Raw genomic sequence first — 19164 nt, 5'->3', positions numbered from 1 at the left:
AATTTTGCTAGTAGAGAAAAGGATGTGATTCTCCCTTTGTATAAGGCAATTATTGGGTCATGCCTTGAGTACTGCATACAGGTCTGGAGGTCTCATTTTAGGAAGGATCTCGAATTGCTAGAACGAGTACAGAGAAGGGCAACAAGATTCGTGAAGGAAATGATGGGATCCTCGTACCAAGAAAGACAAATTCTGCAAATTCCAGCATCTGGAGACTAGGCACCTGCAAGGTGATCTGATTGTTGAATAGTCTGAGCCGGATCAATGCTGATGGGATTCTTCCTCTTGGTCAGATTACGAGTCTGAGTGAGCATAAATTCAAATTGAGGAAAGACAGTTGTAGAATAGATGTGTTTAAATTTGCCTTTAGCCAGCCTTCCACAATGACAAACTTTCATTTGTCATTGTTGAAGTTGATAGCTTAAATAAATTTAAGGAAGAACTAAATTAGGCTTTGGAGTGAATGGATAGTTAAAATGGGAAGATTTTTTTTTTTTTTGGCTGTGCTCTTTAAGCGTTCTTTCTTGCATCATATGCCTCTACTAATGCTAAAAGCCGGGTACATAAATTGTAATATAATGGCATACATCCAAAACCCACTATGATGCTTCAAATTCCAGAAATATGGTCTGGTCATTTGCAGATGGCCTGACATGGAGTGCTTGCATGTGCTCATTGTGGTATAAAAATAACTCTGGCGGCTCACATCTGGTGAGTATGGGCTTGGCAATCCAGGATCCTGAGCTGGATATCATCATTCTTCTCTTTCTTGGTGATTCCCTTCTACTTTTCTCTCTCTGATTAGACCGGGGTTCAAGCCCGTGACCACCAAATATGGAGGATGCGGAAAGGTCAGGGAATGACCATCGCATATCCCCAGAGCAATATGGCCTTAGTTGCTAATGCTCCTAAAAACCAAAACAACAACAACAACTCTCTCTCTCTCTCTCTCTCTCTCAGGGTAACTCAGGAATTTTTTTTTTTTTTTTTTTTTTTTTTTGGCTGATGCAGCATAAGTCTCGGGCTTCCTTGCACCATATAGCTAATAATAATAGCCCATGAAAATAAAGCCTGTATAGCCACCTAATTGTGACATATTTAAAGACAAGTGAACCTCTGCATGCTCAAGGACATGCTAGCGGTGGAAACAATTAAAGCAGATACAGCAGCACAAAGCAGAGCTAAATATTTCTTATCAGGAAGCAAGAAAACTAGTAATGCCAATAAGTAGCAGTAAACCCACATATGCTCAGAATACTGCAAGGAAGAAATCTGAAGAAATCAAGCTTATACAGCATCAGCAAAAAAAAAAAAAAAAATGCAAACTTCCCATTCACATCTCCATTCTCTCCAAATGTTTGTCTAGTTCATCCTTGAATTTATTTAAGCTATCAACTTCCACAACAACAGATGAAAGTTTGTTCCAGAAATCAACCACTTGCTGGCTGAAAGCAAATTTGCAAACATTTACTTCTGAACTATCTTTCCTCAATTTGAATTTATGTCCCTGAAGTGCATAAGCTGAGCAAGAGGAAGAATCCCATCAGCATTGAGCTTGACCAAGCCATTCAAAGCCTTAAATGCCTCACTCAGATCACCTCACAGGTGTTTGATCTCTTGACTCTGCAATTTGCAGAACTTAAGCCTTTTTCAGTAAGTGCACCCCTTTGTTCCCCTCACCAATCTCATTGCCCTTCTCTGTACTCATTCCAGCAGCTGTATATCCTTCCTAAAATGAGGCCTCTAGACCTCTATGCATACTTAAGGTGTTGTCTGCCTATTGCCTTATACAATGATATACAGGGACTTTGCTAGCAGGGATAATCCCTGCTAGCAAAGTCCCTGTATATCATTGACAAAATGAAAATCCCATGAAACCGTCATATCAGTTGGAACCCAAATAAAAGGTATAATTATCAGTCACAGACTATAAACTTTTCTGTTTATACTCTGGGACTGCCATATAGGGTCAGAGGAGTTTATATGATAGATAGTACACATGGATTCAAGCATGTGGTGTAAGCAGTTCTGTACATGGCTTACATGGCTATGACCATGCCAGTTTTGAAGTAATTTTATCATGGAGAATGTATACGCCTTATCCTATTTTGGATAGGAAAAATTTAGAATTTTCATTATACAATTGAACAGAAAAATTATTTATGTGGCAATGGATTCTATCTAACTCTCTGAAGTCATAACTGTATAGTAATACTACTTACTTAGACTGTATTGACTCATTGAAAAATAAGAATACTGCAGGCCATAATCCTGTAGGAGCAGTTATTCATAAGGGAACCATCAACATTGTGATATCAAAATCTCATTTGAAATTTTGCTCATATAAAGATCATGTCAAGAATTATGTCTGTACAAAATTATAGCAACCAATACAAATTGCAAGTATCAGTGGGGATGATAAAAACATTTTTTTTTTTTTTTTTTTTGCTGTAGATAAACAGTATTGTTTTTTTGCCTTTGTTATTCAGGCAGAATTATGAGGCACACACACTCTCTCTCTCTCTCTACGAATTTCAAGTATCAGTGGGGGGGGGGATTAAAAACAAAATTTGAATTTTGTCCTTATTGTGAAGTTAAAATCCTAATTACATCTTTCCTAAAATGAAGCCTGGAGGCCTCATTTTAGGAAGGATGTAGAGTTCCTAGAACGAGTACAGAGAAGGGCAACAAGATTGGTGAGAGGAACAAAGGGGTTATCTTACCAAGAGAGGCTTAAATTCTGCAAGTTGCCCCTCTGGAGACTAGGCACTTGCGAGGTGATCTGATTGAGGTGTACAAGGCCTTGGATGGTTTCAGCAGGCTCAATGCTGATGGGATACTTCTGCTTGCTCAGATTAAGAACCTGAGGGGGCATAGATTCAAATTGAGAAAAGACAGTTGTAGAATAGATGTGTGGAAGTTTGCATTTAGCCAGCAGGTAGTTGATTGCTGGAACAGACTTCCATTGGTTGTTGTGGAAGTTGATAGCTTAAATAAATTTAAGGCTGAACTAGACAAACATTTGAAGTGACCGGATGGGTGAAATGGAAAAGTATTTTTTTGGCTGATGCTCTATAAGCTTGCTTTCTTGCACCCTCTGCCTCAACTAATGATAATGCTAATAACAGCTATTTTGGAAACCATAGGAATGAGAATGTTAATCATGCATGCATGTGATTGCTATGGATAAATAATATTGTTTTTTGTTTTTGTTATTCAGGCAGAATTGTAAGGCTCCCTCCCCCCCACCTCAGATGAGACAGATCTTTTCTTTGGACTTGGCTGGAAGTCTGACATTGAGCATACAGGAATCCCTCGATTAGCGCGATTAATTGGTTTCACCGAAAACGGAGCGCTATGTGAAATCATGCTAATCAAATTTAATAATCAATACAAAATAGCCTAATTCGTTCCAAGACCTACAATATACCAATCAATATTTTTAAAAATACGTTTTTTTATGGCAATTTAATGTACAGCAGTATAAAAGCAAAGGATAATTATAAATATTTGCAGTACAGTAATCAAAAGTTTGAAATTAAAAAAATTGCTTGCAATATATAATTCACTTTATTTCTTTGTAAAATGTTTCAAAAGGCTGGTTTGCACAGACTTTTCTTTCTTCCATTCATCATAAATTTGCTTGTATGGATACACATCTTTTTCAATGTTCCTGCGAATTTGCATATTGCGCTCAATATCTGAGTCTGCATCCATGATTAGTTGTTTCAAATTTTCAGCTGCACAAAATATTCCTTCAAGTTCTTTTAATAACATCATCTTTTCTTGAACATTTTCTTCCTCGCAAATTTCCACCTTGTTGTTCATCAATATTAACGAGCTCAGAATCACTTAATTGTTCTGAATGTGATTCCAGCAATTCACGAACATCACTGTTGTCGATTTCATCAATATTTGCTATTTCATCAATAACAGTGTTCACATGAGTGAAACTACAGAAATCATTTGCACAATGTGGAAAAATATGCTTCCAAACTGTTCTCATATTGATGGATGTTATTTCAAACCATGACTCATGAATATTGTCTATTGCTTTCCTGATGTTGTAATTTCTCTAAAATTCAACTAAAGAAACTGCACCATCTCCAGTTGTTGCTTCAATTGCTTGTGCAAATGTTCTACATAAATCATAGGCCTTAAAAGTATCGATTATGCCTTGATCCATAGGCTGTAAACAACTTGTTGTATTTGAAGGTAAAAAAATAACTTTCATGTTTTCACACAAATCAGAAAGTGCTGGTGGGTGGCCTGGGGCATTGTCTAAAATTAATAAAATTTTGAATGCAAGATTATTTTCTTCACAGTAGGCCTTAACTTTCGGACAAAAATAGCTAGTGAACTATTCTTCAAATAAAGCTTTCATGACCCAAGAAAGATCTGGGAGTTTCATTTCTGTAAATAACCATGGGTTTTAATTTCAAATCACCTTCTGCATTGCCTCCCAATAAAAGTGTTATTCTATCTTTGGAAACATTATAGCCTGGTTGAGCCTTTTCTTTTTTTTTTGCTAGAAAGGTTTTTTTTGGCATTCGTTTCCAAAAAAAGGCCTGTTTCATCAACATTAAATATTTGTTAATCTGTTTTGATCTTTCCTTTTATCCATAGTTAATAATTCCGTAATATATAAAAAATTTAATAGAAATTAATGGATTAATTAGTATGCACAGTAATTAATGGCAGGAGATACACGGGAGTCTGCACGTTAATACGCAACGCAAGAACAACTGAAAGCAGCTGATCTTCATGTATGTAATAAATGCAGTGCAGCCAGTGTTGTCCTTCAGAGTGCATAATGTTAGAAAATATTTCAATTGTTGTAATAATACACGTTTGAAATAATCTGTTTCTTTTTATTTTCTTATGGTAGAAAAACAAACTAGCTTCCCACACTGTATCTTGCGTTTGTTTTTGTTTATTTCTCGATGGAGAAGGTATGACATCACATGAAATAAACAGTAACTCCCTTTTGTGAACAGAGCCGCACACTCACTAAGAAAACAAGCTATGTGTTTCTATAATTTTCTCTAATGTTATGCATACTTCAGCAGTGTATTTACATTTGTAGCTTAGTACTGACTTTCGTAGCATCACCAGCTTCAGTTTCTTTAGGCCAAGCCAAAATACTGCACTAATCAAAATTTTGATTTGTGCTAATCGAAAATTGGAAGTAAACCGCGCTAATTAGAGTCTTGTGCTAATGAAACCCGCACTAATTGAGGGATTCCTGTATTACTCAAATGATTGGTAAATTCTTTCTCATTGGGCTTGGGATCACCTCCACAAGAAATAAAAGTGAATTTTAATTTCTTGGGATCACAGGAAATAACAATTCACTGTCAGGTTGCATGTGGAGTGGTCATCTGTACTGAATGACTGCTTTTATCTTGTAGTTTTCATATATTTGGGCTGCAAGTTGCAGAATGTTTACAGGATTCCACATGCTAATGGCATTACGACTATGTACTTTTTGATCAGTGAAACATGAATTGACTGAAAGTAGTTGCCCAAAAAATGATAAGAAGATAACCTCTTGTTGTTATCTGCTTACTAATTCCTTTTGCATTTCCACTTGAGACGCATGTGTGAATCCTCAACCACACCTCAAATTTCTCCAGAATAAGTATTACAGTTGCGACAGCCATCAAACCCATGCTCACTGTGAGACATGAAACTGTCCTTTCCACGAGCATATTACATATGGAAATTTGTTACCCTATGCACTATTGGTGTTCGACAGGCTGGTGGTGGTGGTGGCATTATGGTTTGGAGACTGTTTTTGTGGCATGCCCTGGGTCATTGTCATCTGATCACTTAATGAACAGCTTGACTGGAACATCTACTTTTCTATCATCACCAGCCAAGTATGCCCCTTGACAGTGTATCCAGACAACTCCAATGTCTATTAACAAGACAGTGCACTATGCCACAAGGTGTGCCAGGTTGCTAACTCATTGTAGAAACATAACAAGCCCAGCTCACTGAGCTCAACCCAATTGAGCATGTTTGGGACCTTCTGAAAAAGTACATTTGATGATATGCCCATCCACCTGACGATATATGCACATTACTGTACTCATTGTGCAACGCATGAATAGCACTAGCACAGGACACCCTGCAATACCTTGTAGAGTCCATGCCAAGATGTGTATGGACTGTCTTATGGGCAAAAGCTGGCCCCCTTGGGGTACTAGGTACATGTTGCTAATGCTTTGCATTAGCAACATGTTACCAACTCAGTGTATAATCCTGAGACTGCAAAAAAAACAGACCTGATCAAATTTAGCAACAACAAACATGTTTTATTTGTGTATTTTTATTTCAAAAAGAGCTCATTTTTATCTTTACTAATTTACCTCTGGAACACATTTACGATTTTATAAAATTTTTATTTCAGGTTCAGGGACTGGGACCAGTGTTTCGTCTTCGTCTGGATTTACAGAATACTTCAAATGAGAGGGCATCTGTAAATTTATTTCTTACTTTCCAGTGTGACATTCGTATTTATAAAATTGAAAAGACATATATTCCGGTAGGTATTTTATTTATTTATTTTTTTTTTGTTGACATTGTGTTCACTAGTTAAGCTTTCTTTTTCTTAATTTGTGAGTTATTACTGAAAATTATAAAAAAAATACACTTGCAATTTAGTAAAGAAGCATGATTATACTATTTAATGCAGGTATTGAATAGTTGGAGACAGTAATGCAAAACTGCACTGTTTTTATCTGTTGAAATTGTCTAGGTTAACTTTTGTTCCTCCAGTGAGAGTCAGAGAGTTTGGGCTTTTGCATTTTAGAAATGACTTTGTTTATCCATGAGTCAACCTAAAGTAACTAAAATAATTTTTAATCAAATAATATCACTACACAAATTTGTCCTCTATGATAGTATAGTGGTTTTGCCACTTGTTGCTCATTGGAACAGTATATCTGTAGTTAGCCAATCCTAGGCAAAGGGAGTAGCATTGTTCTCAGTTTTTCAGCCCATATATAACATGCAGTTTAGCCCTTGAACACATACTGGTATAAACATAATACACAGTGGTGCAATAATGTCTAGGTCACTGATGCATCATTAAAAAGTAAAATTCAGTCTCTGTTGTAATTGGTTTCAGACCTGTTTGGGTTTACTCATCAGACAACAGGTAATCCCATTGAATGATTTCATGTCAAGTGATGAATACATGTATTGAATCTAAACGAACACCCAAACATTATGTGGAAGAAAAACTTCTGATTAAAAGTATAATACTCGTGTATATAATATAAAGCTGGAATCAGTTCATACCAGTTCTTGCAAACCAGTTGGTAAAAATTTTTACACAAACAAATACTATAACATGTTCTCAAAACCAAATAATCTTAATCTTATAAAATGGTGTAGAAAATAAAACTGTGTACAAAATAAACTTCAAATGCAAAGGAACGTGAAATTCTACTAGTTATAGGCATATAACTTATATCCCTTAAATCAGAACTTTTAATGGGAACTGGTTCTTAAGATTGTAGTAGCATCACAGAATATAATCCCTCTTAGGCTGCACATTAACCCAATGCAGCAATTTAATGAAGATTGCTCAATGAAGATAAAATTAGCTAATTTTCAATGCAGGTATTGAAATAATTTAAGCACAAAATACAAAATAATAAACGCTAAATATAAACTTAAACTTTTTTATTTAGAATGACAAATTAATTCTTTTTATTGATCTTTCCTGGTCTTTTTTACAGTCAAAGAGATGGCAGTGGCATTTCGTGAAATTTCATCGGCAGTGGTGAAGTGTGAGAAGATGGATCGTGACAGTGAACGATTCTTAAAAGTTAACAGAGGGGTAAATGATATGCTTGCTTGCTACAAAGAAATCTATGATGAAACGATTAAACCACCATCCAATCATTCCTTAATATGTTCTTTCATAAGGTTGAGTGGCCGACCCCTTCTAAATCTCCCCAACCTCTGCAGCAGCGTAGTTATCAACTGAAGATGTTGATTCTTGCAATGATACTCAAGAGGTAAAACTTACTGACATTATGCCTGTCTCCTCTCTTTTTTGTAATTTTATAATTTTTAAATTTCAAGCTTTTATAATTTCATGAGATAAGAAATAATTCTATTCACATGTTTGTCGAACATTTCTTTTTTGATTCAATCAATTCAGCGAGTACAGTTGCGAGTGCTGCACAGGCATGGGGGAAATTCCGACTTACATAGAGTTCTGTGAAGTGCAACCCTTACATTAACCCAGGAGTGGCTGTACTTGGATTGGGAAATATAAAGACGTTGAATAACAAATATCAGTTTCAAATTATAAAAATTGATAAAACTGCAAAGTCAGATTGTGGCACATAGGTGTTGTTATGTGGATTTTAAAACACAATGGTAACTAAGGTTGAGTGTCTTTTGGAGTCAACATCACTATCCATTTTAGCTAATTATGGTTAGAATATCAAAAAGCAACTTCTATTTATAGTGTTTTGTATACATAAAAGAGGTTTGCTTAGGTTATAATTGATGACAAAGCAAACCCTTAGGTTTGCTTTGTCATCAATTATATGAAAGAGAATCAGAGAAGCTAGCAGTTTCACTAAAGATTGAGAGGAGATGGTATGGACAGCTGAGTGGGATGAACAATCAATCAGAATGTGCCTTACAAAAGACAGACAGAACAGGATGGGGAAACTCCTAGAAGTAGATATGTGTGTGTGAGAAAAGTATGCCTAGTGTGCAGCATTGTTAAATATAACTTTTTCCTGCCTGTTTGTTCATGAACTAGTATTAGAATATCAGTGCAAATAGGTTACCAGGAGAGTTCATGGGGATCTTGTCAATGATAAACAGGAATTTTACAAACAGGGATAAGGAGGTGATAAAGGCAATTGGTCAGGCCACAATGAGTACTGCATATATGTCGGGAAGCTTCATTTTAGGAAGTTATGTGGTTCTGTTGTAATAGGTGCAGAGAACAACAATGAGATTGGTGAGGGGATTAAAGCTCCTTCCAGGAAAAGCTTCAGTTTTGCAAACTGGAGATCAGGCACCTGCAATGAGATCTGCTTGAGGTGTATAAGGCTTTGAATGCAGTGAGAAAGCCCAATGCTGATGGAATCCTTCCACTAGCTCAGACAACACACACGAGGGAGCAGACATTCAAATTGGAAGAATTGTTTCAGGATAGATGTATGAAAGTTTGCCTTCAACTAGTGCATTGTTGGAACGACACCTTCCATCAGCATTGATTAAATGCAAGAAAGAAGTAGACAAACTATTACAGGGGATGGACAGGTGATATAGAAAGTGGTTTTTTTTTTTTTTTTTTGGTTGATGCCATATAAGCTTGCATCTGGCATCTTTCCCACTACTAATACTCTTCGAGGTTATAAAGTGTGCAGTCAAAGAATTTTCTGCTATAAGTTTTTTTGAAAAATTTTTCAGCAATTTTACTTAATTACATTCAGTAAATAGTTTTAATACTCCTTTTCAAGTTTGTTTAGCTTATTTTTCAATTTAGCTAGGGATTTAGTAAGTCACAGCTTAACATTTGTAGAGCCTTTATACTGCCGATTTCAGCTGAAATATCTTATCTCGTAATTAATAAACTTGTAGTGTAGTGCATTATAGTTGGAGTATTCTAATTGTAGTAAATAATAAATTCAAAGGTTCAGATCACATAGATTTGCATACTTTTCTGTTTTTAACTAAGAAATTAAAAGTCAGCAGCATTATTTAAATGTAACATGTACTACACAACAAAACTACATGTTAAACTATAAATAGCATAATATATGTAACATAATATAAAACAGCATAATTATACTTCTATCAAATAAGTAGGGATTAGCATAGTGTAAAGAGTAAAGTGCATTATTAGCATTAGCAGAGGCATTTGATGCAAGAAAGCAAGCTTATGCAGCATCAGCCAAAAAAAAAAAAAAAAAAAAAAAAAAAAAGTAACATAAATAAATAAAAATAACCACTTCCACTTCACCCCTCTGTTCGTTCGAAATACCTGTCCAGCTGAGCCTTAAACTTATTTAGGCTATCAACTTCCACGACAAGGGATGGAAGTCTGTTCCACCCACCAACCACCCGCTGGCTAAAGGCAAATTTCCGCACATCTATCCTACATCTGTCTTTCCTCAATTTGAATTTATGCCCTCTCAGGTGATTTTTCTGAGCTAGAGGAAGAATCCCATCGGCATTGAGCATGCTCAAACCATTCAAGGCTTTGTACACCTCTATCAGATCACCCTGCTGGTGCCTAGTTTCCAGACACTGTAATTTGCAAAACTTAAGCCTTTCTTCGTAAGAGAACCCCTTTGTCCCATTCACCAATCTAGTTGCCCTTCTCTGTACTCGTTCCAGCAGCTCTACATCCTTCCTGAAATGAGGCCTCCAGGCCTGTATACAGTACTCTAGGCCTGACCATTGCCTTATACAAGGGAATAATCACCTCCTTATCCCTGCTAGAAAAATTCCTATATATCATTGACAATACACCATGAGCTACTCTTGCAGCTCGTCTGCACTGCTCAGAGAACTTCATATCTGCCTGCACCACCACCCCCAGGTCCCTTTCATTCTCTACCACTGTCAGTGTAGTACCACAGAGTTGATACGTTGCTCTGGGGTTGCTGTTTCCCATATGTAGTACTTTACATTTGTCAATGTTAAACTTCATTTGCCACCTCGAAGCCCATCTGCTCAACCTTTCCAAATCCTGTTGCAGCAGCATAGTGTCAGTAGTGTCCTTGACAACCCTGCCAACCTTCGTATCGTCTGCAAACTTGGACATTAAGCCTGATATACCATCATCAATATCATTTATAAATACAGAAAACAATAAAGGCCCCAATACTGAACCCTGAGGGACTCCACTAATAACATTAGTCCACGATGAGCAGTGTCCATTGATTACCACTCTCTGTCTTCTCCCCCTCAACCACCCCTTTATCCATAGCAGCAACTTGCCTCCAATGCCACACTGCTCCAATTTGTGCAGCAGTCTTCCATGTGCAACAGTATCAAAAGCCTTTCTAAGATCCAAGTATATAATATCAAAGTTATTCCCTGCATCCAGTTCTTTTGTGACTGCATCATAGTATCCAATCAAATTGGTCAGGCAAGACTTCCCCTTAACAAAACCATGCTGTGTCCTAGCTATAACTGAAGTCTTGTCTAGATGATCCTGCAGTGCTTCTTTCACCAGTGCCTCCATTAATTTTCCGGGAACAGAAGTTAAACTCACAGGTCTATAATTACTTGTGTCAGCCTTTGATCCCCCTTTGTGAATTGGGGTCACATTTGCACATCTCCAGTCAATGGGTACCTCCCCTGAGTCCAAGGAAGCTCTCATAATTATGGCTAAGGGTTTGCTTACCTCCTTTGCTGCCTCCTTTAATATAACTGGATAGATCCCATCCACCCCAGGTGCCTTTCTTGTGTTTATCTTCAACAATTTCTCCTCCACTTTGCTCTCAGTTATTACAAGATTCTCTAGCTTACTGCTAGAGTTGAATACACCTCTGGCATTCCCCTCGCGGAATAACTCCTCATGTGTGAATGTCGATGCAAAATATTCATTTAGTTTGTTAGCTACCCGAGCAGGGTCATCAACAGTTGACCCATCGATCTCAAGTGGACCAATCTGATTCATCCCCTTCCTTCTAGAGTTTACATAAGTAAAGAACTCTTTGCTGTTTTTCTTCGCATCCCTTGCCAAGGATCTCTCGTAATCTGCCTTCGCCTGCCTAACCTCCTTTGTAACTTGGTTACAGATCAACTTGTATCTATCATAGGCGCCCATGTCACATGTTAATTTGTATGTATCCCATGCATTTTTCTTCTCTGCCATATGCCTCATTAGTTCATCTGACAACCATTTAGGCCTAAACCTTGAACAATATTTCTTAGTTGGTATGTAAAGCCTAGTAGCTTCCACGATAAGTTCTTTGAATGCTTCCCATTTTGAATTTGCTGTTGGCAATATCATCAGTTGATCCCACTGTATAGAATTTAAATACTGTCTCAGTCCAAAGTTGTCTGATGGCACCAGGGTTTCCCCATCTCTGCATTGTATTCTTTGTATGTGTGACACAGAACTCTGTGGAGGCCAGGGAGTTAAAAAGTGTGTGGGAGTGATTTGTTGTGTAGTGTTATGTTCTGTTGTTTCTCTGACCATTTAGCCATTGGACCCCTTTTGGGACCCACCGTTGCCCGCACTTTTCCACGTGGAGGGAGGTCACGCAACCAGTAGATTATTTAAGTAATCTGGCAGGCCCCACCACCTAATTTCTGAGGACTTCAGTGGCAAGGCCTATATATATATAAAAAAGGAGTGAACACTAGAATTTGGAAAGGCCAAAACAGGTTTATGAGAAAGCAGTTCAATTATTTATACATTGATTAGAATTTGGCAGCATTGTTAGGGGGGTAAACTTGGTCTGTTTAGTTAGAGTGGAGGGGGGAGACAAGACTGGGGGAACAGTTAAAGGATATGGATGATAGAGTAGGTATCCCCAAAGAGGTCAGTGGGGGCAGGCCCCACCAGGCAAAGTATGGGAGAGGCAGGGAAGGGAGGAGAGAGAGACCGATCTCTTCCCTCCCCTGCCTGGCGATGGGGTTTTAAAGGAAACCAGATTAAAGTACTCAATTTAGAATGCCAAATGCCATGTCAGCAGCAAAGCCGCATGAAAGTCAGTGATGGTTGTCAAGTCCATGTAGTGTCGAATCCGGTAGGAAGGTCAAACTGCCCATCCCACTCTGGGAAGTGGGATATGTTAGCTGGCAGTGGGGAAGCCACCAGGCGAAGGGGTGGGAGAGAGACACACATTTACTTCATTCATAATCTGCATTCTCACTCTACTTGAATTCTATTTTTTATATTTGTTTTTATATATATATATATAAAAATATATAATTTTTCCCCCACTCATTAATTCATCTTTTTTTTCACAAACAAGGGGGATGATGCAATGGTGTGTAATGTAAATTTAAATACTAATTCTTAATAATTAAGCTAAATAAGAAACAATATAAAAGATTAAAACTAAGGTCAGTGTGTACATAACTGTAACATTTATGGTTTGTGTTCTTTTTCTCACACACTTGCACTCTCATTCATTCTTCTGGGTTTCATTTCATATTGTTTGACTCTTGCTTTCTGCACTGCACTCTCTGAGCACCTCAACTTACTGCTATTCTTCAGGTGTGGTTAAGGCTTAGCCACAAGTTTTTTGCAGCCCAGGGGAGAATGCAGTGTTTGTGTTGTTAGTATATATCAAGTAATGTAAGTTATTATTAACTTTATATTCTTTCAGCCAATTACATTTCCTCTTCCACTCATTCCCATTCACCACAACACTCATTTTCTCTCTCTCTTTCCCTCATGCTGGGTCACTCTTTCACCAAAACAAAACTGACATTTATTCCCTTTTACCATAATTCCTAATTCACTTAGTGCCCAGCCTGTTCATTGTCTTTCATTCTCATTCATTCATTCATTCATTCTACATTGCATCCCCTTGCTACTAGCTTACTGATATTTTTCAGCTAATCTGCTTCCCTGGCTGCCTGTACATCCCTCCCCTACATGGTTACTTATTTAGTGTGGGGCCCCAGGTCCCACATATGGCAGGGTAGTCCTGCGGTGTACCCAGGTCAATCAGGTTTCTGTCAGGGTGCAGAATACTGCTGTCTTGACACATTTTAAGTCATCGTCTGGGGGGGGGGGGTTGTGGCAGACATGGGCAATTTTAGCTATTGATTATTGTTTAATTTCTGGGGGGCTGAATTGCTATTCTTTGGATAGTTCTGTGCATTTCGAATACTTTCTGTGTGAAGGTTGTAAAGGCTTTATAATTTTCCTCTTATATGATGAACAGATGTTCTTCCTCCCCCCCCCCCAGGAACAGGGCCAATCTGTACTATTAACTGTGTTCTGGGGATGTCATAAATTATACATTGATATAGAATGTGTGCCCAGTCTTCACTCTGGCCACAGGTGCAGTTTGGGTTGATTAGTCAGCCATAAGGAGGTTAGTTTTGCCTTTAGGGAGCTGTGACCTGTCAATATAAATGTAAAAAGTCCAGGAGCATACCACTTAGGTGACTTTGGGCTAAGCATTGCCACCCGTGGCAGAAACCTCTTGGTAACCAGACCTCTGGTTTCCTGCTCCCACTTTGTTTGCCATAACTCATGGAGCTTTGTGGCTGTTCTTTTTCCTTCAGCATGGAAGGTATTGGCTGTATCAAGGGCTATCCCCAGAAATTCTGTGGGTATGCCCTTTTTAAGTCTATAATATAAGCCTATTTTGGCTACATCCAGTTAAAGTGGGAGAGCTCTGGCCAGCAACTGTAGTGCAGGTGTGCTTACTGTGTGACATGCTCTGATAATAGTGAGTAGTATTGTCCTTTGTATCGATTCTAATTTATTCCTATTTATTACTATGGTTGAGCAGATGAACCACGCACTGGCACCATAGTGATTAGTATAGTGCTATTGTTTTCATATCTCTCAGATTTTGTGCATAGTTTTTAAATTAAATTTTGAGTAAAATCATGCATCAGAATGGGACAGCAGAGCAACGGGCTCAAAGTAGCAGAAAACCTCTGATTCAGTAGAGAATTTATGGGAGCAGATCTCGTGTAAGTCAGGACTATATTTTGTGTGTTACTTGTTCACTTTTGTGCAATGCTACCTTTGTGCAATGATACATCCATGTGATGGCTTTTTTTTGTGCAAAGTATGAGGAGGTTAAGTGCAAATTTGTGAGGCTTATGTGAGGGGTTAAAGAATTACAAGAGAGAGAAAGACTAATCATGCACTCAGCTGCCTACCCAATGCTTCAGCCCATTCTCAGCAGCAGAAAACAACATCCTATGCAGGAGATAATCTTCATACCAGAGAAGTAGCTGCAGTTGGTGACTCACTTAGCATTACGAGAATCCCATTAGCATTGAGCTTGCTCAAACCATTCAAGGCCTTATACACCTCAATCAGATCACCTTGTCTAGTCCCCAGACACAGCAATTTGCAAAACGTTAGCCTTTTTTTGTAAGAGCAACCCTTTGTTCCCCTCACCAACCCTGTTGCTCTTCTCTGTACTCATTCCAGCAGCTCTATATCCTTCCAAAAATGAGGCCTCCAGACCTGTATACACTAATCAAGGTGTGGCCTGAATATTGCCTTATACAAGGGGATAATCAGCTTCTTATCCCGTCTAGAAAAATTCTTGTATAGCATTGACAAGACACCATGAGCTTTTGCAGCCTGTATGCACTGTTCAAAAAACTTCATATCTCATTGCACAATTACCCCCAGGTCTTTCTCATTCTCAACTAATTGAGAACAAGAGTAGCCTGTGCGGACGTAGCTTTTTGCCAGTCCTGGAACAGAGAAGTTTTTTCTGATTTATTTTCTGTTTTATTAGCTTAAATTGGCATATTAACTTATTTTCTAGAGTAGCTTTATATTCCTATTTACGATACTTAGTTTAAAGTAACTTAGATAGAGATTTTGTAGGTATTACTTAGTATCGGTAAGGGTATCAAATCCACGTGTTTACCATTTGTAAATTGCCGCCATTGTTATGTGATACAAAATATCTCGAACTAGATAGCATAAGCTTAATATAGTATAGTATAGTACACAATATTTTCAATTAATCAGTAAAATCTATTAATCTTGTTGAACTTTATTGTTAATTAAATTGTACTTTTAACTATACATATAACAACTTAGGTTACGTAACATAAATAATTAGTAAAAATAAATAATTAATACTTAACTTGATACGGAAGTTATATAAAGGGATTTCGTAGATAACACTCAATACTGAAACATAAATATAGTGTTATAACTGTGTTGGGATGCAAGTTTAGGGTTTTAATTTTGTACTGAAATTGAAATTTTATTGAAATTAAATCAAAATCATGACTCTGACCAGAGCAGCAAAGCAAAAGGCTCAAGCTAATGGGAGTGCTGTGGCTCAGGGGGAGAACTGAGGGGGGCAGTTATCCTCTGAATCACAGCCTTTTAAAATGCACTACTTGCTTGATGTTTGTGGAGCAGTCGAGTACGGGACATGATACTGCCATGGGGGATGTCTTTGCGTGTGCACGATGCAAGGAGTGTAAGGAAATCAGGCGACAACTCAGTGTTGTTATGGCCCTATATGAGAGCTTGAAGGACAGGGTGGATGCCCTCGAAGGATTAAAAGTGAGGGGCCCATCAAGCTCTCAGCTGCCCACACCAATGCCAGAGCTTGCACTTGGTCATCACGCAACACAGCGGCAGCCCCCAAGGCAGAATGCGCTGTTCCACACGAACTAGTAATTGTTGGTGACTCTATTGTCAGGGAAACGGGAAACATCCTTTGTAAAAAGGATAGGTGGAACAGGACCAGGGTATGTCTGCCAGGGGCAAAGGTTGATGACGTTGTAGAGCAGATATCATCTTTTAAGGGCACAAAAGGTGATATAGTTGTACACGTTGGCACTAATGATACTAAGAGTAGGAGACTGGCAGAATTACTTAACAAGTACAGGTCACTGATGAAAAAAAGCCGTGAATTAGGGTTGAATTTGAAAGTGTCTGCAATTCTGCCCAGACACGATAGGAAGGAGTATATGATGACAGCCCTGTCGATCAATTCGGCCCTGGAAAGATTGTGCAAGGCTCAAGGGGCAGAATATTTTTTTCAGCCTGGTCTGTACTTGTTAACAGGAGAGACTGCTTCTACAGGGATGGGATACACTTAAATAGAAAGGGTGCAAGAATGTTTGCTGATGCTATTGGGGCAGTGTTAGGTGGGTCGGAAAACTGCTAGATTGGGGGGATACAAGGACTAATAGATTAACAGTAGCCACTGGCAGAGGTGAAAGTGATTCTTGCACTGCTTCTATTGAAATGAGCAGCAGCCTGGAAAATAAGATGCAGGATATTTCAGAGACTGCTGGGAATCATTGGGGTACAAGTAAACACATGGGTTGTGTTAGGGTAGCTAAGAAAAAGAACAGGTGCATGTACTTGCATGTACACCAATGCTAGGAGTTTAGTAAATAAATTTGATGAATTTGAGGTATTGCTCAAAACATCAAAGGCAGATATTGTTGGGATTTCAGAGACGTGGTGTCACACAGATATAAGGAATGCAGAACTGGAATTTGGGGAGTACAATATCTACACAAAGGATAGACAGGATAGGAAGGGAGGAGGGGTTATGCTATTAGTTAAGAAATACATAAAATCTAAGAAAGTGCATCCAGTTGACATGGGTGGAGAGTGCAATGGTGAGTCAGTTTGATGTGACTGGGAATGCAAAATTGAGAGCAGGAGTGTGTTATAAGCCCAATGAATCTGATGAGTACAATGAACAACTGCACAGGGAAAGAGAGTGGGCCAATAAATTATATTGTATTATAATGAGGGATTTTAACTTCCCAGATATTGACTGGAACTTCGGGGTTAGTCACTTGGGCACTAACAAGAATTTTGTGGATTTATTGGATAATTGTTTTCTACAGTAGATATTCGAGAAGCAACCGGAGGGAGTAATACTCTTTGTCTGATTATCAGCAGTGATTCATCATGCATTAAGAACCTGCAGATAAAGGAACCACTACGTGACAGTGATCAGAGTGTAATGTACTCAAAGATGTAACTATCATCAGGGATAAAGGGAAGGGTTTTTGCTTTCGTAAAGGTGACTACAGTGGACTCAGACAGTTTTGTAAATTCTATACAGTGGTACCAACTGATGATGTTACAAAGAGCAAATTATAAATGGTAAGCATTCAAAGAAATAATCTTGGAAGCTACTAGGCTTTTCATACCAACTAAGAAATATTTAGGTCAAGGTTTAGGCCTAACTGGATGGCAGATGAACTAATGAGACTCATGGCAAAGAAGAAAAATGCATATGATGCATATAAACTTTCAGGTGACACAAATCCCTATTATAAGACTCTCTGATTTACTAGCCCACTCTATTTCCCTGTACATTTTCTTATTATACTCATCATTAGGCCTATCGCACACTCCTACTCTCAATTTTGATCTCCCAATGCTTATGTCACACCAAACTGACTCGACACTGCACTGTCCAGTAATGTCGACTGGCTTCACTTCCTTGGATTTTATGTGTTTCTTAACTAATAGCATAACCCCCTCCTATCCTTACTGTAGACATTGTACTCCCCAAATTCCAGTTCTGCATTCCTTATATCTGTGTGACACCACATTTCTGATATCCCAACAATATCCGCCTTTGATGCTTTGAGCAATACCTCAAATTCATCAAATTTATTTACCAAACTCCTACCATTGGTATACACGCAAGTATACAGCAGCAAACATTATGGGAATCTTGCCCTTCATATGCCATGTTCAAAAATGGGGTTTCAGAATTTAAGTGTGGGAACGTGCACCCCCCCATGGTAACAGGCCACAGTGGGTGGCCTGTTACCATGCCGACAACTTGAAGTGGATGCCATTCATGATCTGATCATGCAAGGCCACAGAGTAACAATGAATCAAATTGAAAGAATGTTCAACATCTCCCATTAGTGAGCTTATGATATTATGATGAATGTTTTAGGAATGAAGGCTTCTTCAAGATGGGTCCCTAAATTACTGAATGCCTATAAGAAATGGGGAAAGAATGAGGTGTCATCATGAGATTGTGCAGTGTTGAAGCTAATGGAATTCAGTTTTGGGGGTAGTATGTCAATATGGATGAAACAACAAAAACATTGGAAGCAACCCTCTTCTCCCCCTCCTAAAATGTTTCGTTAGCAGTAGTGATCGTGGTTGATTTCCTGGAACAAGGTGCCACTATCTCATTTAGTCCCATTTAATATTTATTAGTATTCTTTATATAATCATTTAAAACTTATCTAGGTTAAAATGTGGAATATTAGCAAAAACATTTTTAAAATTGAAAGTGTTCAATAAAAGTTTATCATCATTAACCATTATACGTGGGATATTGGCCAAAAGACTCATCTTGCATCGAGGCAATGCATTGGCACACAATATTTGTGACTCGCGGAACACTGCATGACTTTGGGTTCACTGTGCGTGACTTGAAATTGGGATTTCTTTGCTCTATTTCACCCTACAAGGGAGAACTTTACCCCGCCAGA

The 19164-nt window shown here is 38.2% G+C and overlaps 1 protein-coding gene across 1 annotated transcript in view; it reads left to right on the top strand.

The window, feature by feature from the left end:
- BBS1 (Bardet-Biedl syndrome 1) overlaps window positions 1–19164 on the top strand; it is a 235284-nt gene that overhangs the window by 183391 nt on the left and 32729 nt on the right. Inside the window, exon 14 of the mRNA XM_090375359.1 lies at window positions 6416–6550. Within this exon, the coding sequence (XP_090231485.1) occupies window positions 6416–6550 (135 nt within the window). The remainder of the gene's footprint in view (window positions 1–6415; window positions 6551–19164) is intronic.

The sequence above is a fragment of the Mastigoproctus giganteus genome, chromosome 6 (genome assembly GCF_048544385.1).
Source record: "Mastigoproctus giganteus isolate SK-2022 chromosome 6, ASM4854438v1, whole genome shotgun sequence".
NCBI classification, from domain to species: domain Eukaryota; kingdom Metazoa; phylum Arthropoda; class Arachnida; order Uropygi; family Thelyphonidae; genus Mastigoproctus; species Mastigoproctus giganteus.
The sequence above is the reverse complement of the archived record's forward strand: the minus strand, read 5'-3'. Positions and strand labels throughout refer to the sequence as shown.